The 25865-nt window shown below is 37.1% G+C and overlaps 1 protein-coding gene across 1 annotated transcript; it reads right to left on the reverse strand.

Annotated features, from left to right (window-relative positions):
- Positions 1-1967: 1967 nt before the first annotated feature.
- LOC148075764 (HHIP-like protein 1) lies at positions 1968-20579 on the reverse strand. The gene is made up of 14 exons (XM_087796130.1): positions 19805-20579; positions 15223-15487; positions 13519-13798; positions 13320-13445; positions 13106-13249; positions 11872-11984; positions 10779-10919; positions 10045-10119; positions 9825-9951; positions 9572-9717; positions 8950-9031; positions 6956-7038; positions 6544-6798; positions 1968-3898 (listed from the first exon to the last, which is right to left on the reverse strand). Exons 1-14 carry the CDS (start codon positions 20084-20086, stop codon positions 3291-3293), a joined length of 2727 nt encoding a protein of 908 aa, XP_087652256.1. The 5' UTR covers positions 20087-20579; the 3' UTR covers positions 1968-3290.
- Between the last annotated feature and the right edge of the window lie 5286 nt (positions 20580-25865).

A 25865-nucleotide genomic window follows, 5' to 3' on the forward strand; every position in this document is an offset into this window, starting at 1 on the left:
ATTGTTACATATTGTTGCTTTAATAATGTGTCTACCTTTAATATACATTAGAAAAAGACCAAATATTGAATTAACTTGACTTACAATATTATATTTGATGTATGTTGATTGTTCCATGACTCAATAGTGGATGCACTGAACAGAAAGTTAAGTATAAAGTTATAGTTTTTAACCTGTTTTTGGAGCCGTAAAAAAAAAAAACCTGATCCATGTTCAATTATTTCACCACATTGTGTTCATTACAGTTTGTCCAACATCGAATAATTCATGGTATTCATGATAACAGCGTGACGCACTCGACCACACTAAGTTCGCACGATATCAGTTCCTTCGCTGAAAATGTCTTCAAAAAGACTTTATTTCTGCCTTCTTGGCTGCAGACACACCAGTGGCATCAATTATTTATCAAACCATTCACAGTTACTTCATTCATGATGTTAAGTGGATTTTCCAAAAGGATGTTTCAACAACTTCTCTGACTTCAGATTCACTGTAAATGTACGGTTAATATTTTAGTTTGGTCTGGTTAAAGGAAGGTCTGAGAATCAAAACAAGGTCAGATCACTGCGGATGTTCTCTCCACAGATGTTTAAAGACAAGTATATGTAGCTAAAATTGTACAGCGACGGCTTCCAAATCCCTCTCGACTGGTGGCAGTAAAGTACTATTAGCGTTAATGAGTTTAGACATGAATAAAGAAGGAACCAGGTCATGTTGAGTACATGCTGCTTTTAAAATAAATAAACTAACCACAGTGTGGGATGTCACTTCCCAATCTGGGTCAGTACCCACTTGTGTCTAGACCATATAGACTTTATTTTCCAGAATAATAGTTCCCCCTGGTGTTGATGTTTGGAACAGCAGTATGGTATAATTAATAGACTTGTGCCTTCATAGTAACTGTTTTCCAATAAAAACAAAAAAACAACGATGACACATTATAATGAGTTACAACTTTTTTTTTTTTTTCAAGTTTCTCAAAACGAACCCATTTGCTTGATTCTACTGTTACAGTACAGTACAGTTTCCATTTACCTGACACAGTCCGTCCACTCAAATGCATAACTCGATGTTATGAAGCTGCTCAGGTGTACGTGTGTGTGTCTCTGTGTGTATACGTGTGCGATCCAGAGCTCTTTCCTCAGGCCATGGCTGTTGTCAGAAGGCATTTCGTATCGTCATGCTCGATTAAATACGAAGTGGAAGCCAAATTAGAAATATGTCTCTGGAGACCTTCGTATAGGGCAGTGTGAACAGCTGTTTCTGGATATAGCTATTATGATGATGAAAGAATCTCCGCAGGAGGAACATTTTAAAGATATTTTCTTTTAAAAAAAAAATGAAATCGGGGCATGTGTAAGTAATATGTTAGCATAGCTTTAGTGTGACGTTCAATGCAGGTAGATTCTTTCTGTGTGAAATTGTAGAAGCAAATAAATGCAATTATAATAGAATGAGTTAAACTTGAGCTTTAAGATGTAAGTCTGTGCAACACAACACTTAAAATAACCATAAATTGATGCATGCGGATGATATAGTGATTTGTACTGAGGTTAAAGATGAGAATTAATGGAGTAGAGGTTAGCTCTACCAGCTAATAGCAAAAAGGTTGCCGGTTCACTTCCAGCTTGTGCAATCCTGCCAGTAGGTTTGAAATTCAAACTGGTGACCCCAATAAGTGATGTTAAATAAACAAATAAACAAACAGTGCAACAGTGTAAAAAACAATCTTTATTCCAAAACGATTTTTAAGTATATAAAGACATGTATTACATTCAATACCAAGAATGTCCAGCATTTCCTATTTCGATTCTTCACACATTCTAAAAATAAAAAGGTTGAAAAATATATTTCAAAAACACCTTTGACAAAAGACCTGCTGTCACCAGTAGAAGAACACATTTAAGTTGAACTGTTGGCTCCTGAATATGTAAACGTATGATCCATAGGACGTTGATACTGAGTCAACTGTTACATTCAAAATTAACCCCAAGAGTAAACACGACAAAAAAAAATCTAAATCTGATCTGTAAAATGTCATTATCTGTATATTTCTTAAACCTCCTGCTTATAAAGTGCATGAAACATTATTGCAGTAGTGGAAGTTTTAACTATTAAAATTAAATATATGCCTTTATTTTTGATATCTTTCTTTCTAGCAGGCACACTTAATATCCCTACAGATTTATCAAAAATCAAGGCTTCGTATTATAAAACCAGTATTACAAAGAAATCAAAAGTACCTTTCGTTAACATATTATTATAGTGTGTGTGTAAGGACCCCAAAATGGCATTTGTAAAGAGACATGCTTACGAAGCAATTTTAAAACTCAAAGCTTTCATTCACGCGATGATCTCTTGAGGAATTTTCCTGTTTCCTGTATCTAACTAATATTATTTTTATTAACATGTAGAGAACTGACAAATGATTACACTTTTTCTTTTTAAACTACGTTGATAAAGTCAGAGACAGTGTTTATTCTCAGGAATCAAAAATTATGTTCACAGATCAACTGACCAGCAAAGAGTTTTGAGGAGGAACAGGTACTATAATGGCACCAAAAAATACAAATGAAAACAACACAGATGAATTAAAGAAATAAAGTCACTCTTGGCATCGCCCCTCATGTATGCACAAGTTAGCCCCAAACCTATACTGACAGAACATAACTCAAATAAAGTGTATCATGTTCATGTTCAAAGCTATTGAATATTTTCCTAAATTTCTTTTATCATAGTATTTTAAAACTTTTTGGGCTCATTCTTCAACCACCAACGACACAGTTTAATGACCGATTGTCACCAGTATTAGATAAAACTAGTGATGGTCTGATAAAGCTTCATGAAGCAGTGTCATGTTGTTTAGAGGTCAGTAGGTGGCGCCATCAGTTTAAAAATGATGTGATGTTTCATTAGAACAGTTATTCAAATCAAAGGGAAAAAAGTGCAGAGACCGCCATCTAGTGGACTCTGAAAATAATGACACTGTTTCATGAAGCTTCATCAGACCATCACTATATAGAAACTATAAGATACGCATCTAGTTTTTCGGCAGCCAGGGAACAGTCCTTGATTTCAGTCCAAATTTTCAATTATTTTCTAAGGAGTAATCAGGGAACTAACTTAGCCACCAAATTCTTGGGTAAATGTTGCTCTTGGCTGATGTGGTTTTACACAGCCAGAAACTTTCTCAAGACTGACTTGAACTATTTGTTTTGTCGTGAAAGTGACCAGAAGAGACAGAAGTGTTTTCCAGTGTCAAATCTTCTCGCCATTATCGTGTCGTCGTCCTAACCACAAATCACTCCCACGTCTTCCGAATGGGCGCAGTTATGCTTCCCGACCTTGGCTCTCTTGCACTCCAGCAGCGATCCCTCGCCTCCCTCGCACTCCACGTCGTCCAACAAGATCCTGACGGTGCCGTCGGCCTCCCCGAGCGCCGCCCTCTTCATCACCGCCAGCGCCGTGGTGAAGCCGAGCTGTCGACACACGACCGTTCCCGCCCTGCTGGTGAAAAGGTCGTCGCACACCGTCCCCCACTCCCCTCGGATGTATATCTCCACTCTCCCTCGATCAGATAGACCGTCGGCGCTTATGAGGCGGACGGAGCCGGCATGTATGCGTCGACCTCCTCTTCCTCGCTTTCGTCCTCTTCCTCTCTGCCTCTTGGTCACCTGGTTGCCCTCCCCGGTGTTTTCCGACTTCTCTCCCGGCCACGCTTTGGATCTCGTGGTCACTGATGGATTAAAAGTTGGATTCCCTTTTGGTTGGTGGAATGTTGAGGGATCAGACGTGGCTAATGGATACTGGGGGAGGTTGCCTTGTCGTCGCGGAGACGGGCTTGTGTTGATAAGGGAATTCCTGGAAGAAGCTGCTGTCGCGGCGGTTGAGTAATAACCTAAGGGAGAGACAAACTCTCTTTACTCAAACGTACGTGCTTGACAAAAAGAAACACACAGTTTATTTGATAGTTTTAAATTATGCACTTTATTTAAAACCATGTAAACATTAAAAGGTTGAAGGAATAACATAGAAAAATGCAAAAAAATCTGTATCCAAACTGAGATTGATGTATTTATTCAAGTAAAGAAGTAAAGTTATTTATGTGCAAATATCGACACATTAATAAGAATAATTTAGTGTGCATATGTTTGATCTTTGTACCAGCCAAAGATTTGGACAATAATTCAAAACGGCATGTATGTTTGCTCAACTTGTAAATGTTAATATCCCTGTTCAAAGCTGCTATTAGTGAGTTTCAAGCTACAATAAAAACATTAAATACTTTTTTGACTCAAACTCGGGATGTAAACCAACCACAACATAGCTTTAGTTCCAGCAGAAAGAATAGTCGCCACAGAAACACTGTTCGCTCCAACAGTCGACATTTTTCAATTACATTTTTTGGGGGGTAAACATCAGCCTTATAAAATTCAAAAGAAGTTGTTCCTCGTTGACCTTGACTTTGACTTGGTCCTCAAATGTGAACAGATCAAGTATTTCATGGATTTTTAAACAATAAACCACTGGGCCTGGTACTAGCTAACTAACTAACCAACTAGCTAAAATAACTCAAGTATAAAACCATCTTGTTGTAGAGAAACCAGTCCAGGACTCCTGATTCAGCAGAATGCTGAAATGTATCTTTCTTTTTTTAATCCAAAGGCTGACTCATGAAAATAACCCCTACATTAGTCAATATTGTTGGCGAGTCCTTCTATAAGGCCCAGCCAAATGCCTAATACTCAAGCACAAGTTTAACAAGTTTCTACAGGGTTGTGAAGGGACAACAGGACTGGCGTCCGATTAGGTTCACTTTAACTTGGCGACTAATGCAAGTACTAAGTAAGTTAGTAAGCAAGTAAGTAAGTTAGTAAGTAATGGCTATTTGTTAAGCGCCTTTCTAGACCAGGGTCACAAGGCACTTTAACAATCAAAAACAATACTCAGTTAAAATATATAGTTTAAAAGGCCAAGACACATAAGACAGACTCAGGAGTCCCAGAAAATCAGGGAAAAGCCTGAACAAATAAAAATGTCTTAAGATGTTTCTTGAAGGATTCAGTAGATCATCAAACACAGAGAGAGAGGAAGATCTATCTAAGCTTAGGAGCAACAGCCTGGAAGGATTTCTCTCCTCTGGTCCTGAACCGTGTTCAGGAACCATCAGTAGATTCTAATCCACAGACCTCAGAGCCCGAGCTGGGGTGTAAGTCTGGATCAGATCACTGATGTAAGGAGGAGCCTGACCATGAAAGTAAGAACCAGAATTTTAAAGTTGATCCTGAAAGAAACTGGTAGCCAGTAAAAAACTTTAAGGATCAGGGAAATTGGAGTTCTTCTACTAGAGCAGGTCTGAATTCTCGCTGCAGAGGTTTGTATTAACTGCAGGCGAGACAGCTCCTTCTTGTTTAGACACCAAAATAAGCTCCAGATCGTGTTGTGAAATGATTTTCCTATTTGAGAGATTTTTCTCAGTTGAAGGAAATAGTTTCTGGTCAGTTTTCTGCAGTGTTGGTTAATGATATCTATTATATTTCAAAATATGAAAAAGGAAGGAAAAAAGGGGGCAATTATATTAGGTGGAAATTACCTGCTCGGCGAGGATTTTAATGCTATTCTATATACAGTATAAAGTGTATTCAGGATGTCTGCCTTTCTCTGGATATTAAAACCATATGTTATCTTCTAATGCATCCCTTACCATATACTTAAAAAGACAAGTTTAACCAATCATAATCCATACCTACACCTAGCACGAGATGCTAACATTGGAATGTACAGTTTTGAATTTTAAAACATTTAATTTGCTGTGCAAACAAGCAGACTTTCAACCACAGTAAATGAGAAATAAAGTGTAGCAAAATTGCACTTCTACTCCATCTTAGCAGCCAAATGAAACCATGAAAAAATCGACCCGTCTCAAACCCTTCATGTTGCCACTTAAATATCACTCAACAGTTATTGTTTCATGTCTCGGAAAAACAGTTTAAATTATTTGTGGTTTTAAAAACCGATTGACGTGGTATGAAATGCTATGGCCTTTTTAAAAACAAAAGACAATGATTGTAAAATACCAACTTTAAATAATATAATTGTATCTATTGTTTTCTGCCACACAAGCACAATTTGATAAAAAGAAGAAAAATAAGAAAATCTGTACCTGACAAAAAAACACTATAATCACGATCCAACAATAGCTGCCGACAAGGCCTCCATCAACACACTCTTGATATAATCAACTGAATTATTTTGCGATTAAAGTGCGGTAACTAAAAACCCAAGATAGTAAAGAGACAAAATAAAAAGGATCACAAGGAAGAGTTTCATCTTGTTAACAAATGCTATATATGGTTGAGTATCTTCAGGTGAGTTGAAGGAAATGATGGACAGAAATGAATGTAAAAAGCAAAGTGAGGAAAGAAACCGATGCGCATTTGTTGGCCATTCCATGCGCAGAACGTTGGACCTCTTGATGCTCGGTGGGTTTAGGAGAATCTCTAACAGAAGACACACTTGACTCAGGTGCACCAGTAAGCCTACCAGTGGTTGGCGCAGGAGTAGTCGCTGCCGTTTTTCCTATTGTCGGCGCTTTAACTGTCGCCGGTTTTCTTGTGGGTTTTCTTGTTTGTGATGTTTTTCTAGTTGTTGTTGCCGTCGTTGGCAGAGGTCTCCTGGTCGGCTTCTTGGTGGCTGGAGGTGGTGTGGCTTTTCTCACGGCTTTCGTTGTTGGCGGCGGCTTTCTTGTGGTCGTTGTAGGCACAGGCGTGGTTGTGGGTTTTTTGTTTATCACATATTCTGTAAAAATAAACAGGTATCAATAAAGAAAATTTGTAAATCATTTCAACGTGCTATTTAGTGGTTGAGTTAACCACTTAATGGCATGTAATTAAAATCAATGGGTTGTTGTTTTCTTTGTTTTTCTTTTCCCAACATGGTTTCTTGGCTTTCGCACCTGCTTTTGGATGGAAGTTGATGAGTTTTCCCTTTATATTAACTGGTGAAGGTTTGAAGCTGCATTTTCCAGGTGCCGCGCGTCTACGTGAAAGACAAATAAAGATGTCAGTTTGGTCGCACAAACTCAAAATACTAAAGTAATGTTCAGGTTCTATCCTAGCTACTTGGGGTACCGGTTGTCAAATACAACACGCAGGTTTCTCAGGCTCAGTTTCACAGACTGACTTATGTCACCCAAGTACTGACTCAACCCTGGAACCTTATCATCAGGAGCAATCACAAGAGTTTTAGTTTTGTCCACATTTAGCTGCAAAGTGTTTTCACTCAGCCATTGTTTGATTTCTAACAAACAATTGACTAAGCTGTTCAGCCTCTGGGGCTCAGTTGGATCAAAAGAGCAGTAGAGCTGGATATCATCAGCAAAAATGTGATAAGAAACATCAGAAAATCTCTGAATGATTTTACCGAGTGGAATCAATTACAGCAAAAACAATAAGACAAAGGACCCAGAACAGAACCTTGAGGGACTCCACCCAACAGATCTGCCGATTCAGACCTCATTTGATTGGCGGATACACTGAAACTGCGCCCAGAAAGGTAAGATGAGAACCACTGTAACACAGACCCAGACAGTCCCACTTCATCCCTCAGTCTTCTCAGCAGGATCTGGTGATCAACTGTGTCAAAGGATGAGGACACTACACACCTGTGCTGCTTTACGAAATATAATCCTCAAGAAATTGTTACTTAACTGTACACTATTTGATGCTGTTTCATTTCATACAAAAGTTTATTTTGAAACAAATCGAGAATATGAACCTGATTTAATCTTTTGTTTATCATAACATCAACATCTATCATATCTTAAATTAGATTTACAAATGGGGTTTAAAGGATTAATGGATGTTTAAACTGACATTTTGAGCCGTGCATAATTATGCTGACCTTCAATTTGATTGAAGTCAAAGAAGGTCAAATACAAAATGTCAAGTACGCGAGCAGGATTAGTTCTGCAAAACGGAGGGAAAAATATTGGAAATTAAATGAAACAGTGAGAATTTTTGCTCTGAAGTCATTAATCAATTTATTTGATCACTTACATGAAATTAATTGTCATGTTTGCCTTTATTTTGGCTACATTTTCTATTTCTTTTTCTTGTGTTCGTCCTTGCAACTGTTCTTTTGTTTTTGTTTTTCCGGTGCCTGAGCTTGATATTTGTTTCCCTGAGCTACCTTAGCCATAAACTTTCTTATCTGCCTCTTGTCACTATCATTGAACTTTTTTTGTTCCACAAGCGTGCCTAGCAGCCGTGTATATTGTTTTCAATCTATTTCGACCTCTTCTATTTTCGTGTTCTACTCCAGTTCAGCGACTTATTAGCCTTCCTTATTCTTCCGTCTGTTGGTCTGCTATTTGTATTATAAAACTGTTTTTTACCGTCATGGTTGGAATCTCTCTGCAACATCCACAAACTACACACACCATACAACATGAATATTGAGTTAAAAAAGAAAATATGCTTTGTGTTAACACAGTAGTATATAACAAATCAAAACAATATCAACAAAATCGTTCTCTTTCATCTCTTTGCCTTATCTTTCTCTTATCTCTCCCAGCTGGTCACAGTGAGTCTGGTTCTGCTCAAGGTTTCTGAATGTAATTAAGATGATTGTTGCTAGGACATGTATTTCTTATAAAATTTTATTTGAACTGTTTCTTGAGATCTAATTATAAGTTGAATAAAAATAATATACTCTTGTAATTTGGCAATTAAAATCAAATACAATTGAACTTAAATTTAGTTGTTGTATTCAATTGTAATGAAAAAAAAGGTAGAATCCTACACTTTGTTTTACGCATCACTTTTACTCCCATATTCATGAACTTTGTACTCTTGCAATATTGCTGACATGCTTGCCAAGCTCTAACTTAAATGTATGTCATTCACAGCAATACTCAAACTATTCATGTCTTCTTTTTAACAAAATTACCTGGAGGGATCCACAATCTTATAGACGACTCCTGCTCTCGCTTTTGCACTTGGTGCACCAGTAGCTAGGAAATACAGCTCCCCTGGGGAAAGTAATAAACAAAAAATGTGTATTAAATGACATATATATATGATAGTAAATGTAATAAAAAAGCAGTTAAATGTAGTGATGGTGTGATGAAGCTTCATCAAGCAGTGTCATGTTGTTTAGAGCTCAGTAGGTGGCGCCATCAGTTTAAAAATGATGTGATGTTTCATTAGAACTGTTGTTCAAAACAAGAGATTGCCATCTAGTGGACTCTGAAAATAATGACACTGCTTCATGAAGCTCTCTCTGTTTCTCTTTGTTCTTGTTCTTATTTTATTTTGATAATTTTTTATGAAAAATTGCTGTATTTTCTGTGGCTATTGGAAAAAAACAATTTATAATCAATACAATCAATAAAGTTTTACCTTACCTTACCTTAAGCTTCATCAGGCCATCACTAGTTAAATGACCATCACAGAAATAAAATTAGTTATTTAAATCTGTCCCTTATATTTTACCAATAATGAGTGATTGTAACAAAGTAACATATTTGTTGTGCTCTAGTTGAATTTATAGTGAAGAGTTAAACATTTACCAGCTTCATCTTCAGCAAATGAGATGATATATTTATAGTAGCTGTTGATCAGTTTGGGGAATCTGCACGTCTGGTCTCTGCCCATACAGATCTCTTGGTACTGCCATTCTCCAGTGTCGTCGTCCTCCTTCAGCGACATCAGACGCCTGAAACATAATCCAACATTAAAGACAATCATTATCCCATTGACTGCTTGAAAAGTGTTTGTGTTCAAGCTTGAATCGATCGTAGGAAATCTGAGGGAAAAACACACCCACTCATGAAATCTCCAAATATGTAGAGACCGTTAAGATTCGGCATCTGACAACCTCTGTAGATGTAACCTCCGGTCACGGATTTACCCAGTTTGTGAGCGTACGCAAAGATGGGCAAGACGTCATCTGTTGAAAAAGAGGTGCAACATAAAAAGGAGGTCTCTTAATGAAGTGCAAGAAAAGCAAGAAGCTCAAATACAGATTTGAACTGAGACTTACCAAGAGACGAGTTCTGACACAGTTTTCGGTCGTAGCAGCTAAAACCTTCTTTGGCTCTCCATCCATAGTTGCCTCCTTTAAATCCAATAGGTTAGATTTTAGAATGATGTCATCTACTGTCAGTGACAATGCTTCAATAACCAGTGTCTTTAATAATAATTAATCATTTATTAACTAATAATAAAACTTTATTTCAAATATATTTATTATGAATAAATAGTTTAGGTGCTTACGCTGTGTGACACTTTGCAGACACGAGTAAAAAGTCAAAGAATAAAAATAAAAACATTTAAAATAAGATTCAAATAGACTTTGAAACATGTATTATGTACTTTAATCATAAGAGTTCTTTCATAATAACAAAAAAACGAAAATGTTTTCTGCGAAGACAAAATATACAATTATTTTTCATAGCTTTTTCATAAAAAAAGAGCATTGTAATTTCACAAAAGGCAGCAGTATTGAAGAGAAAATACTGGTTTGGTTTTTGACCTTGAATTGGTGAATCACAAACAAAAATTGCTTCAGAATGAGTTTATTTTCCTCCTGACTCATGAGGAAAATAAACTTTGAACAATCATCCAAAAGCAGTCATTTCAGTGTAAATTACTCTTATTGTTAGAAATGAACTGACTCAGCGTCTGAGTGCTTTCATTCATTTTTAATGACTCGTAATTATGACCATATCCAATTTAAAAGTGGTTTCGAGTCCCAGAAAGTGAAACATTTTATACCTTTAATGATCAGGTCCACCTCTTCGTATTTGTTCTGGCCCACGTCACCGCAGAACATCCTGCCACGTCCCAGCCCGGTCGTCGAGTCGCCTCGATCGATAGAGCAGCGCCACATGTTCCGCACCCCATAAGCGTAGATTTCTGCAGGACGTGGAGTGCAAACTTGCTTATGATCCGTTCATTTTTAATTTTGTTAAATATAATTATTGAAGCTTTACTGAATGAAATCACTTCCGACATGAATGTAAGATGACATTTTTGTACAGTGTCTGTTGGGAGGAGCCATTTTTATTTTTATTAAGTAAAGCTAAAGTAGCGATAAGTTTACAAACAAGTAATAGAATCAAACTTAATATGTTAAAATTAATATTTTATTCTTTATTTGATATTCATTGTCTTTTTATTAATCTCATATAAAAAAAACTGAGGTGCAATAAATACTCACAAAATGACAAAAGCAGAGACAAAAGTCCAAAAACTAAAATAATAACTAAATAAAACAAAATATAAATAGTAGTTATAAGAAGTGTAGGTCTGATGAAGCTTCATGAAGCAGTGTCGTTATGTTCAGAGTCCACTAGATGGCGGTCTCTGCACTGTTTTCATTTGTTTTGAACAACTGTTCTAATGAAACGTCACATAATTTCTAAACTGATGGCGCCACCTACTGACCTCTAAACAACATGCTTCATGAAGCTTCACCAGACTAGTTATTAGATCAAATTGAAAATAATTATTAGAGAAAATTCTTCATGTGAAGACATTGAAATGACTGTGAATTTATATCAACATTATTTTGTTATCGATAGTTTATCAATAATATTTTATCAAATGGAAGCGAGCCTGATGAACAGAGAGATCTAACTTCATGTTTTAAGTCTGAGTCATCAATATTTTTCTTGTTTCCAGGTGTTGCAAGCCAAGGATACAACATCAAAAATTAAAAAAAATAAATCAAATGAAAGAGAGTTTGATTAACAATGGTAAAGTTGAATTACCTTTTCATTATAAGTTGGCAATAATAAATACATTTCACCTCTTTGAGTAATTTAGTTTGAGAACGTAATAAGTAACTGGCGGTTAGAGTTGGTACCTGGTCGTGTTTCATGCTCTCCTAGAAAGGGATTGTCAGAGGGAATGCTGTACGGAGCGCCGTCATCGTTGTTGTTCACATCCAAACGTAGGACTTTACCAAGAAGTGTTGACCTGCCAAAATCCAGAAGAAACATACAGGAAATTGAAAGTCACTTCTTTTTTTAAATCATTTTTTTCTTAAATCATACCAGCATCTAAATATGTGTGAAGTGAAGGTTTGAACTTGTCTGCGCTACATGTGTTCCAAACAGACAAACCACTTTTCCCTAAAGCAAAATGTTCACCTCAACGCTGCACTTTCTACTGCCTCATAACACACACGCACACACACACACACACATGAGCTGCAGCCTACTACGTGTTGTGTCAATATTACACTTGGCCACAGAAATCCTAACTCACTGCCTTTCCAACTAACCTCTTAAGGAGCAGCTGAAATACGACCATCCAGGGTTTCACTGAGCAAATATCTCGAGAAATCTCATCTAAAATGATAGAATTAGACCTGAAAATTGAACTTTATGTTGGAGAGTTTTTGTATTGATCAGATTAACCGTTAAGTTTATAAAATTTAACACAAATTTGCACTTGAATATATTTATTTTAATTTTAATTTTAATTAGGCCTTAAAATTAAAATGTCCACATTTGAATAAGAGTGTGTTTGAGTTCATCTTTTTTCTTACTAATCTTAAAATGTTATAAACAAGAATCATATTTATCGCATATTTATTTGATATTTTTGTTGTATTTAATACATTAATACTTATTATTAGTAAACAAAAATAATAAATAATGGTGGATTTGCCACAAAACTTAGTTAATATAATGTGCATCTGTGTTCAATCTTTTTGGGAACTGATGTAACAACTTTAAAAAAAAAAACCAAATTTGGGAAGAATAAAGGCCCAGAATAAGTATCCATCTAACTTTTAATATTTTTTAAATATAGAAAAAAAGGAAAAAAGAATAAAGTGTATTATTTAATTAAACATTTCCAACGATAAATCAAATGTCTATATTATCAAATAAAATAACCTCAAACCAGCTTTGGTGTGTTTTTTTAAGATAAATAAATACGTTTAAATGTGAATCAAAACTACAAAAAAAGGATAATTTACAGTAATAAATTCACAAAAGAGGGCTTGTAAAATGCTGACAAAGGGACATTCGTGGCCCCCGTCCCGCACTTCAGTTAAATTAGTGTTTGCATGTGGTTCCTGGTTTGCTTACTTGTTCTGTGAATTCCCAAACTTGCCAAAGGGGTCTCCGGCTCGACCGCCGTCACCAATAAAGACGTACAAGTATCCGTCGTGACCAAACAGAAGCTGCCCGCCGTTATGATTGGACGCTGGTTCAACCACCTCCAGGATGGTCCTGGAGAAGAGCGAGGAGGTGAGCGATGTTACGCCGTCCCAATGTTTTTATTCTGTTTGTTTCTACTCACCTCTCGGAGGAATGGTCCAGCTGGTTGTCGTCATGTGTAGACAGAGTGAATTCGCTGACTCGTATCCGCTCCTCCTTCTTCACGGAGATGGAATAGTAAACATACGCTTTCCTGACTTCAGCGAGTCTGAGGGAACAACACATGTTGATGGACGTCCATGTCGGGGTCATGCTGAGTTCAATATGGAGGAAGTTCAAACCTGGGGTGAAGGGCGATACAGAGGAAACCCCTCTCGTCGCCGGTCCAGGGCGACGTGAGGACGGCCTGGGTGAGGTTGAGGAAGGGTCTGTCGATCCTGGAGCCGTTGGCCAGATACACCCAGACGTAGCCCAGCTGCTCGGCCACAAAGAACCGGTGGGTCCCATCGTCGGCATGAACCATGGCTACCGGATTTCGGAGTCCATTCGCCACTTCCTGCAGGCACAACTCCAGGCAACCCTGAGAGTCTGCACGGACCGACCCCAGGTTGGCGTTGAGTTCTGAAGGAGACACAATTATTCAATCACTGTATTCCAAGTTCACCCTTTAATATGAAATAGCTCTTTTTAATATCATTTTTTGCATTAAAGGGGCGGTGCTTAGATGATTAAAGGGGCGTGGTCACATTCAGTTAGACAAGTAGTGGTATAATCTTCTCTCTAAGGTGACCCACAACTTTTTTTGTGTGCGTCTAGTCAAGCCCAGATATTCTCAGCTTGTTTGAAGAATGCAGGCAAACACATTAGCGCCAGACAGTCATGGACTTTCAGGCCATTTCCGAAAACACTTGCTTGTGTAATGAAGCGCGGAGTCAAGGTCGCCCACTGCTTGACTCTGTCGTGAGTTATAGCAAACAAGTTGAGCTTCAATATCACAAACATATTTTCTAGTCCAGCCCTTTTGCACGTCTCTGTGAGGTCAGTGTGAAGTTACGCTTGTGTTGCCTCGAGGTCAAAATGAATGTTAACAAGTTAATGTTCTTAAAATGTATACTTTTTAATTGACAGTTTCTTGTAGTTTTGTGGCTTATCCATCATTTATTATTATTATTGTGTACTTATCAATCTGTGAACACATACTAGGGTTGTGTATTAGCAAGAATCTGGTGATATGATACATCATTGAACATTGCAACAAGCATGACTCTTGACGAAGTCGTGATTTCTTTAATATGTCTAAACATCAGCTTCAACAGCTGCTGGAGGCGACTGTATCCTCTTGTCCCCAGTCATCACTTGGATCCCATTGTTCCTTTACTAGTAGAGGACGTAATGACTAAAAGTTTAATTGTAACAAAAAAAATAAACAAATGCTGTGAATATGTGCAGGTTAATTGTAGATTAAAAAAATACTGTGCTGTTGAACATAAACTAGTTCAGACTGCATCTTATTTTCATTTGCTATCATATGCTTTGGGCTATTTTTACCGGCATTAGTTCTAGCATAAGTAAGCCAAACCAGCCCCCGAATAATGATTTCTGTGACGAGTGGCTGCATCCCAAAAAAACAGTTGTCGGTAGTTAGTAGTGCCAACAATTAGTTAGGATAATGCAGTTGAGAGTGATTTGTGGAAGCTGTGCTTCAAGTTAAAAAAGTGTTGGTGACATTTTTGTAGCTTTCTTTTTTCAGCTTATAAGAATCTTAGTCTACATGTTAATCTATTTTTAATGATTTTTGCCCAAGAACTTGAAAATTGAGTCCCCTTGGATGATCGAGTCTCAAGACCCTGATCTAGAGTATTGAAATAAGCTGTTTATGAACTAAACACTTATTGAAAATTTGAAATATGAATATAGGACTTATGTTATGAACTCTAATTTGTTTTACAAAAAAATCATCATCAATTTTTATAAAATGAAGCCATTTGTTGTTGTTTCAATCATCATTTATGACAAATAAATAATAGGCCCAAACAGTATCTGACCTGTGTTTGTGAGCACGTTAGGGTAGCAGTACTGTTTGTCCTTCAGCTCCAGAAAGTCACAGAACTTTCTCTGGTCGTCTTCGATGCTCGTCGTGAAGTTTGCGAGCTGCTCTGGACCCACGAGGTTTTCCAGCACCAGGCTGAGAGTGTAACGACACTGATGCCAGTAGTCGGTGCAGTAGGAACCACAGAGTCCGGGCAGGATCCTCATGGGAGTGTTGGCGTCTTCTGCATCAAACAGGTGAGCCGAGTACGGAGAACATTCCTGTCCAGAAGCAAAAGAACAAGAGAATGTCTCAGTTCCTCCTATAAGACACTCAAATTCAATGTATTTGTATAGATAAATACAATAAAATACAATAGTAATACAATGTTGTTATCACTGGGAAATGCAAAACAAATGAACAAACAAATGAAATAAACTTTCTGCAGTTCGTAATATTTTTTTATATATTTTAAAATGTTGTAAAGTTGTTTTAGAGGGTTAGTGTTTACTTTTCTTTTTTTAAATCAGAGTTACATTTTGTTCTAAAGTATAGAGTTTTAAAATGTGTTGCATAGTTGAGTATGAGTTTCACAGTTTGCAGATTTGTTTTTCCTGATTTAGTTTATTTGTAAATTAGAGTTTTACCTTACTTTTATATGAAAAAAATCAGAGTAAGTTCATTTGTTTATGGGTTTGTGGATTTCTGTCGCCATGTTTTAATGGTGACATCGTGAGGTTATATCTTGAAGTTGTATCTTAAGTTATTTTTACAGGCAGATACATTGATACACAATATCGAGTTAATTATTAGATAAATACATACATAGTAAAAACATCCTTTAAATATGGCATTACATTAAAAAAAATTAAAGATCAAGATTTATTTATTTTTAATTTGCAACCTTAGTCCCTTACAAAGTCAAGGTCGCTTGAATTTCAACTTAAGCCCAACAAGGAAATGATGTCAGATTTGTGCAACATGGTCTACAAAAACTATAGATTAATTTCAAAAGGAGAAAAGGCTACTAGATAAGAGCTCTACCCTTTAATGAAGAACTCTCCCTTGTGTACTCGTACTTGATTTTGGCCCAGATAACTTCACTCAGTTTTAAGGGTCATCATTATCTTGAACCTCTTGAACTTTGGTTAATTCAACAACACATTTATGAAGATAAAATCTTGAGCCTCCCACTTCTAGACACTAATAACCTCACCTAAATACCTTAGTAATGTCCTTTATATTTTATTTTTAACACACTCTGTTGCTGTAAGTTGTTGGGCAAAAATAATAAAAGGATAAAAACATCCATGCCACTCGTTTTTTTAGACACGAAACTTACAAAAAAAATGTTATTTGTAAGTGACGTAATGAACCATGCTTAAGTTAATGGAGACATTACCGCTGCTTTATTTCGAGAGGTGATCTAAATGATCATCCAGTCATGTCAACAGTCGTCTATATTTAGAGAGCAGATGTTTTTGTTCCACCACAGTTTGTCACCACATGGCTGTGACCAGGATAGCCTCTGGTGCTACACACTGCTGTCTTCTCTAAATGAGCGCTGGGAAAGTCCACTCAGTTATTATGTCACCACACCCAGCGTGGTGGAGAGTGGAACTGGACGAGACATCTCGTCAGATGAGAGGAAACCTTAGAGTATGATGAAGACTATAGTCATTACAAGTTCTCAAATATTACTTAAATACATGATTATATCAAATGATTTAATATGATACAGGCTTCACAAGTGCTCCAACTGTTTCTCTGTGCTCTGCAGAAATCTAATATTTATGCTTACTAATAAAGGAAATTGTTATTTTTCAACTGAAAACAATCTCCCTCTTTTTCTCCATCCCTCTTTATCTCCAAGTCTCCCACTGTTTTCCTGCCAAAAGGCTCCAGTAGAGCTGCTGGAACAGAGACTTCAGTGTGATGGGTTTTCTGAGGAAAGTGATTCTGGCAGATAGACTCTTCCGCTGAGCCAAGGGTTGGGAAATGATTTCACCATGAAAACACATCGTTGGCCCGGAAACTATCAACATTTACATTGAAAATGTTGATTATAGCCAAAGTTTATACATCGCTCATTAACTCAAGTAATGAATTGGGAAAAAACCCTATTACACAAATACAATAATTGACAAAAAATACTAATAGTTAGACGCTTTTTCTTACACGTAAAACATATCTATTTAGATTATGTTAACCTCCACCACTGCATATGTATTTCTGGAAGCCGTTCACCTTGACCCAGAGACAGAAGGGTTAAATTAAAAGGAATGGCTAATAAAAAATGAATACATGAATGGCATTTATCTTATTACACACCATAACATGTATACATTTGTTGTTTATTTTGGCATTTCCTGTTTAAATAATAAATAGTTCTCTTTTTTAGTTAGATTTGTTTTGTTCATTTATTTTTTAATTTAATCATTGCGTAAAATATTTATAATATTATGTATTTATTATTGACATAGAAAGTGGAATGTCCTCTAAGAAGCAAAAATATAACTGTACACAATAACAATGAAAAAAGAAAAGCTATGCAAAAAGTTTAGTCCAAGTTATTTTTAAAATATTTATTCAATAATATAATGTAGTAATAGAATCATTTTCAAATTTTATTTTATGTTTTATGAGAAAAGCAAATTTTTGATATAATATATTTATAGTATATAGTATATAGTAAGTTTATTTATTTTGCGTTTGCGTCAGTGTTTATATTTTACTTTCTTCAGCTCTGTCATTAGAGCTGCTAGAACAACCCACATTTCTCTGCAATAAACCACAGTCCGTAATTACGAAGATAGAAAAAGCTACATTTAAGCAGACGAGGATTTGTCACCGTCTTTATGCAGCTCTTGACGTAAGAACTCTTCCCATCATCCTCTACTTTTCACTCATCTGCCACAGTGCTCTCTCACGAGGGGGTTGTTTTTGTTCTGTTGATTCGACGTTTCGTGCTGCGGCAAACCTCGATTAACGTCTGCAAAGTCAGCTTTCAATTTAGTGAAAGTGCCGAGTTAGAAAAAGCAATTATTTCAGAGGCTTAAGTAAAAGTCCCGCTGCGAGTTAATGACAGGAGATGAATGCAGATGAGTCATTGTTTGGGGAAAAAAAGGAGTTGTTTGTGTCCTCCTGACTCAGTGGGAATATCAAAGCTTTTTGCCTCCTGCTGCTTTTTATTTACCTGCTCCTGTCTTTTTATTTCTTCTCATCATGATAGCCTTAAATCAGCCCAAATCGAGCTTTGATAAATGATCCTCTTTGCTACTAGAACCGCTTTTAATGAGGCAAATGGTAGAATAAAATGTCCTAATTAATCCTTAATTAAAGTAGGATCATGAAAAAAGCATTTTGTTTGATCTGAATGAATCTGAATCTGCGTTAAAAATAGTTCAATGCAAGAGAAGTTACATGCTTGCCATATGTTTTAGGGACTTATTTTAAAATTAAATCCTAGTATTTACATACAAACTATTTTCTATGTAAAACCATTTGTAGAAAATGCTGTTGTTTAAATCACCAAATATTGTATTTTTCTTTTTTTAAACCAACTTTTATCCCCCACCTTCACCTCTCTATCCATAAACAAGAACAGCTAAGGGGTTAACTATGAAGCGAGCTGTAACCATGTCAATATGCATGGTGCTCTGGACTGAAGGTCTGTAGATCTCATGGTAGGGTTAAGAAGAAAATCGAATCATAAAATTATAATAAAGATTGAACTCTGGCTAGTTTTCTTTTCATTCCTGATAGGAAAAGACAACACACCATCATCATCAGCAGCTTTAAAGAAAGTAGAAAAGCAATAAGGGAGCGCAGACCTCTGCCAAGCAGCTATTTTAAATTATTTCCCTACATTTTTTTTAAACATTTGATTCTATAATATTTTAGCATATTAAATAATTTCCCAATGAGCTCAGTGGAACAGCAGGTGGCAGTAGTGTTACGGGCCTTGCATTAATACAGGGTAGGTGTAGAAGAGTTGTTGGAGTTCACGCTGGAGCGTTATATTGACAGAAGAAAACCTTCCCGGATCCTCATGGAAGTCCAGAACCCAAAATGTAAATGTCACTTCTTCTGATGTTCCATGTCAGTTTTTAAATTGTGTTCATCTGTATTCTGGTGTATTCTGGTTAATTCTCCTGGCAGATAGATAAAGTCTCCAGATACACCTGGTCAAAAATAGGGGAACCCTGGACCAGACCATCATGTGACAGATATTGATTGACAGCTACACATGTGCTTAACCCTGAGGATAACTACTAATGATGGTCTGATGAAGCTTCATGAAGCAGTGTCATTATTTTCAGAGTCCACTAGATGGCGGTCTCTGCACTATCTTCCTTTGTTTTCCTTCCTTTGTTCTAAAGAAACATCACATCATTTTTAAACTGATGGCGCCACCTACTGACCTCTAAACAACATGACACTGCTTCATGAAGCTTCATCAGCCCAGTTAACGCTTGTACGTTATGGAACATGGGAGGAAACCTGAGTTCACAAAGCAAATCCATGCACACATGAAGCACATTCAAACCTTCATATTTGCCCAGAAAATAAAAAAACAGTGACTTCACACGTCTCACCTGGCAGAGGATGCTTCGTATGAACTTGCTGCAGGTGAAGAAGCCCGAGTGGTCAAAGTGATCCATGATGCTGTAAAACCTTCCGGAGATCTCATTGTCCTTGTCCAGGTCACAGCAACCGAACTTGGAATACTCTTTGCAGAAGACCAGTGGCTCCCGGGGTTCAAACGGAGGTTTGTAATCCAAACACTGCGGGTGACAGCTCCCCCTCCAGGGCTGGAGGAGAACAACAAGTATGGTGGAAAGAGCAACAGGAAGGAGGCTCAGGTTTGTTCTTATCATGTTTGATTTAAGTCCAGAACTTCCACTGTTGATTGATACTTAACACGTTTTATTATTGTTGAGAAGGACTGGGATAAATGAGCATTTTACACCTTTCATTTTATCCAAGAAAAGATTAGAATTCTGTTTGTATCACACAAACTGTCCTGACATCCCACCTGACAGCAAACTGGAGCGTCTCCCTCAAGTCTCCCACTCTCTTGCATGAATAATAAAAAGAAAAATAAAGTGAAAAAAGTGAAAATCCAACCATCAAAGTCCTCCGAGTGGTGAGCAAAAATAAATAATTCAAGACGAGCACACAAACAAATGATGCTGAGTGATCATCAGAGGCGGATGAGAAAAGAGTGATCCCTTTCTTTAGTTGACAAAATGAGAGTTGCTTTACGGAAGGCTGTAGAAAATATTTACTTCCAGCTCCAGAGTTTGGAAAGTCCTGCTTTGTTTGCTCTGGACATGTGCTCCACTGCTGCTGCAGACAGGATCCATGCACGCAGACAGCCAGAGAGAAAGAGAGAGAGGGAGGAAGAGGAAGAGAGAGAGAGGTTCTTTCATTGAGACACAGAGCCACGCTGCAACCTTAGATCCCTCCTTCCTCCTCGCTTGGTCTTTCCTGCATCCTCCCCTCCGCTCTTCATTTGCTCTCTCACTCGCCTACAAAGACACGAGCATTCTTGGCTCCAGCATGTGGTCTGTTTTGCCCTGAAGTTGCAAATTTCCACATCTCCCCCTTTGGCATTCCCAGACTTCTCCTTCATCCATGTGTGTGTTGAGTCAGGACGTGAGCTGGAAGTCAAGACCAATGGACTACCTGGGCATGAATCCAATTCTAAAAATGTTCAAAACCACTTTCATCTGTGAAAAACAATAAATTCTTCTTTACTGACGACTTACAGGTGATGGTTTGGAGACTTTCATCTGCAACACTGATGATGCAAGACTTGTGACAACTTTCCAGAAAGAAAATGTGTCATAGATGTGATGTTATAGTGTCTCAGCAATTCATTTCCCATCCCAGCTACAACAATAATCGTGAAATCCACCTAAGATACATTTTTTCGTCCACATTGAAAACTGCATAATCTAAAACTAGAACTGCAAATTGATATTACCAGTCGTAATCTTCAACTTTGCAACCAGAATAAAAAAAAAAACACTGGTGTCAGAGTCCAGTCTCAGTTCACAATAGTGGAGCATAAAGGAAATATAAACAAATCATTATAATGGGCAGCAAATTTCTACTGTGAAGAAAAGATGCAACTCTTTCTTTGATGAAAATACCCGGCATTGCTCAAAGAATTCAGGATCATAGGCTTTAGAAAGTTACTGCAGAAAAGGCGGAAACAAACACCTTAATTACTCACTAGAAATAAAAAACATAAAAAAGGAAAACCCAAAAACTCTAAAGGGAGAGTTGAAACTGATCGTGTTGTCCTCCCTCCTGGGCGCTCTGGTTTCCTCCCGAGATCCAAAAAGCAGTAGAAAATGAATTTATAATTAAAATACCAAACATGATCCACTGGCTTGTTCTAGTTGTACTGAAGCGCCAAAAAAACTCTCACTAATAACTTCAAAAATAAGAGGTACGCTAGCGTTAACAGTCTTTCTTTAAATAGGTTGTGTTGAAAATCAACCTAAATATTTGTTTTATTACAGTTAGTTTAAAAAGTAATAGTTATAGTGTATATAACTATACAGTAACAGTTTTAAATTTAGGATTTTTTTTAATTTTTTTTTATTAACATTCAAGTTCTCACACAGATTGTTCATTTTTGGTTTAGAATTAAACTTCCAGTCACTGTATGGCAATGACTGAGGACAAGAGGATACAGTCGACTCCAGCAGCATTGTAGTCGACTGCTGTTTGGACATATTTTGGTTTCAAAACAAATGAAAGCAGTTACGACTTCATAAAGAGTCATGTGGTCTGTAAATTCTGCAACATCGTAGTCAAGTACTCGATAATACTACAAATATTTATATATAGTATCGTTGCCGCTGTATTGAGACACACCACTATTCAACACTGTGAAAGATATTAATTAAATATATATATTTGGAATTTTAGAAGAACCTAGATCATTCATGTCAAATATGTATATGATTTAAGTGTTTTGTGAATCTATAGCGACGTTGGTGATGATTCATGCTGACAAAAGAGTTGTGTAAGTGTGTGTGTGTGTGAGCACATGTGGTTTGAGTTGTGCGAGTGTACATATACATACCAGCGACATCTGCGTGCCATTAATGCAAAGCCACCTTTCATAGGAGAGCGTCTCTCAAGTGACTGGACCAACATCAGACTTCCACTGAGAGATCAACGACACGTCCATCAAGTTATGCAACACGACAACTCTTTGATCGCTGCAACACAAACATCATGAAAGACTCAGTGCAATAAAAAACTGCTGGCGAAGTTTAAAAGCAGCTTGTTAAAATGCCCCGATCTTGAGTGAAGCGATGAGTTGGCATGACTGGTGAAAGACATAAATGTTTAAGTGGAGCACAGACCGTCTGTCTCAGCCAGTGTTTGACAGTCGCACTAACAGAGCCGACAAACAACGCAGACAATGAGTCGTGCTGGGGGTTAGAAGGTTACACAAACATCATCTCCACTCACCTCCTTTTTTCTCGGGACGATCTTTTATCTTATCTTACCTGATCATTTACGGCGTCAATGTATTTGTGTTGCGCCAAAGTAAAGACATGTTTATTATACTAGTTGCTAACACAAGTGTCTCTTTTTCACTCTTCAGAACATTCAATCCTTGTTGTCCTTAAAGATACTTCTTGTCCTGATCTTGAAAAACATCTGGCTTCGGTTAAAAAGTGTGTTGTGCAACCGATTCATGCTAGGAACTCTTGCTTCATGGTCATCGTAAGCATCGTGTAGCTAACACTGGTCCGGTCGAACGGGTGAACCTCTTGTCGAAGCTGCAATAATAAATCCAACTCACATGTTTAATATCTTTCCAGATGACCCGCACTGATGGGGTCAGAACTATAAATAACAAAAGATAAAGGCAGAGGTTGAGTCGTCCTGCTGGACTGTCAAAGACATTAACAAGCTTAAGACCTGATTTAATGGACTCAGAGCAAAGTCATCTCTGGCCATGATAAGATTAGTCGCTGGAATGAGACGTTAGGAATGTTAGTTCCTTGTTAATACCATTAATATTACTTTTTTTTAAGTGTTTGTTGTTTGTCTGCTGAAAGTTTGTCCGTGAAAATAATGACTAAATGTATCTGGTCCATGTTTAGAAAAAAAAGGCTCCTGCTGAAACCTGACACACAAAACCTCTGGCAAATGTAATTAAAATAATAGTTCTTTCAAAGACACTGATCCATTTAGTGATGGATGATCAGTCAAATGTTTGGTCAGTCTTTAGCAAGCAAATTTCAGACAATTTCACGTGATTTATTTGCTCCTTGATGCCCAATAAACTTCACATTACCAGAATCTAATGTAAGTAAGTAAGTCATTTTTATTTGTATAGCGCTTTCCCAGACCAGGGTCACAAAGCGCCTAAACAATCAAAACAATATTCAGTAAAGTATATACTTTAAAGGGCATAGTATTAGAAAAAAAGCTGATAGACCAGAGAGTAAAAGTAACATTTTCTAGGAAATGTTCTATGGTGAACTTGCTATCTTAGCCATCAATTAGCAGTGAGACTCAATATGAGCTAAAGAAATTTGTATTGCCTTTTTCTGTAATTTTTAAATAATTTAAATAACAATCAATTTATTCCTTATATCAAATTAGGGATGTATGGAAGCCCATCCCTGTGAAAAAAAAGTGGTTAGGAATTAATTAACAATATGAAGTTATGTTTATTAAACATGTATTTAAAAGTAAAGAAGGAAAGAAATATGAAAAATGAATAAAAATGGGTAAAAATAAATAAATAATAATAATTAGATATAAAGTGTAGGGGAAAATACTTCCTCATTAGTAAAACGGACATTGCTGGTGTTTGTATGTTGGCACTTTGTACAAATATACATGTACAACACCAAAACTAGATTTACGAAATTATGTGATTACCTCGTGCAAAATCTTGCCTTTTTACTTGTTACACAGGATTTCATATGATTTCATATGAACTTCCATGTTGAGTTCATCAGAAAAAATGTGTGTATGTCCTAAACCTTAATAATAAAGAACAAGCAACAGCCATTTGATAAAAATATGAATGTATTAACTATAGTTAATACTTAAATATCGTATACAATTAATTTGCTATGAAATGCAACCTTTTTTTATTTTTTTTCTGGTGACTTTTTTTTAACACTTTATTTTAATTCTTAAAAAACATATTTTTAACAACATTTTTTAGCTTTAACCTAACTTATTTTTTTCTCCTGGTGGGAATGGGCTTCCACAATTAAGGAGTTTTAATAAGAAGGTAAACATTGCATTTAAAAAAAAAATTACTTATGGCTCATGTCTTAAATGGAAGGGCGCACAGTGTTGCGTCCTCAGAGAAGGAAACTTGTGACCTTTCTGTGTGGAGTTTGTATGTTCTCCCTGTGTTGCATGGGTTTACTCCGGGCACTCCAGTTTCCTCCCACAGTCCAAAAACATACAGAGGTTGATTGGGAACTTGTGGAAATTGTCCATAGGTATGAGTGTGTGTTTGGTTGTGTTTGTCTTTTGGAGGGGTTGGTAAAAGTTCACAATTTAAAAAATAATATTTTTAGAGGTCATAGTGAATCAATGTATCATGAAAAAAGATAGAAAAGACCAAGTAGCTTTTCTCTAAAATCCTCCTCGTGGATGGTCTGTGATGTGTAGAGAGCAGTAAAGCGCCCAGAGCAGAAACTTCAGAGTGTTTTAATGGTCAACCGAGGGCCACCCAGTCAAGTCACATAAAAAACAATATTCTGTTCCTAAGTAGAGTGACTTTTATCAATGTATCTGTCTATTTATCTATATATTTAACTAGACTTATTTAGCTGTCACTATCAATTGTCTGTTAAACATGCATTAGGTTAACTTAGCATTAGCATACATGTGTCAGGGGACCGACACAGAATCCAGGAGTTTGGTCGGACTTTAAGTTAATGTGTGTGTGTGTGTTTGTGTGTGTGTGTGTGTGTGTGAGTGTGGAGCATCTCGCTGGACCGAGTGAGGAATCACAAATGTGGATTTCACAGTCTGGTGCCTCACATGCATGAAAGGAGTGATGAAGGAAGAGACAAGATCCACAACAGAGGGTCACGTAAACATGGTGTTACGAGGCCTTCTTAAGACTCGTCGTCCCTTATTCCGTCTGTTCGTGTGTTTGTGTTCGGGTTCGGGAGGATTTATTGGGTCAATATCAGACACGGTTACTCTAACAGAGGTTCCCAGTTCTTCTCAAGAGTTGATGCAGAGATACAGGAATCTCCAGGTTTAAGCTTTTGTCTCTCTTACACACACACACACACACACACACACACACTCTGACACACACAGAGAAACCTAATGTAGACTCGGTGTGATTGCAGGGTCAGATCTTCTGTCGGTTCAGTTTGCTGAATCATTACTGCCATCTTCAGTTTACATCTTAAAGTTCTTTTTTTCTAAACTCCACTGAAGATGATTCAAGCGATCGCTTCCTGTTCTAAACTCATCCAGCCACAGTTTTTCTCCTTTTAACCTCACGTGCAGCATTCTTTCACTTTCATGGCCTCATTAAGATTTGGACTGTCGTCGTCCAAGTCACCAGGAGGAGTTGCTGGAGGAGACAGTGACGTTGAAGGAAGGTAGCAGTGGAGGGCCATTCAATTAAAG

Source organism: Callionymus lyra, chromosome 7 (assembly GCF_982586985.1).
Source record: "Callionymus lyra chromosome 7, fCalLyr1.hap1.1, whole genome shotgun sequence".
Classification (NCBI taxonomy): Eukaryota; Metazoa; Chordata; class Actinopteri; order Syngnathiformes; family Callionymidae; genus Callionymus; species Callionymus lyra.

Excerpts from the sequence above, each read along its gene's own strand:
- LOC148075764 (XM_087796130.1), bottom strand. The coding sequence starts at position 20,086 with ATGATAAGAACAAACCTGAGCCTCCTTCCTGTTGCTCTTTCCACCATA. Across the intron at positions 10,120-10,778 it reads GGTGGACCTGATCATTAAAG|GAGGCAACTATGGATGGAGA; the intron begins GTATAAAATGTT and ends TTGGATTTAAAG. Across the intron at positions 9,032-9,571 it reads ATTTGCTGAAGATGAAGCTG|GGGAGCTGTATTTCCTAGCT; the intron begins GTAAATGTTTAA and ends TACTTTCCCCAG.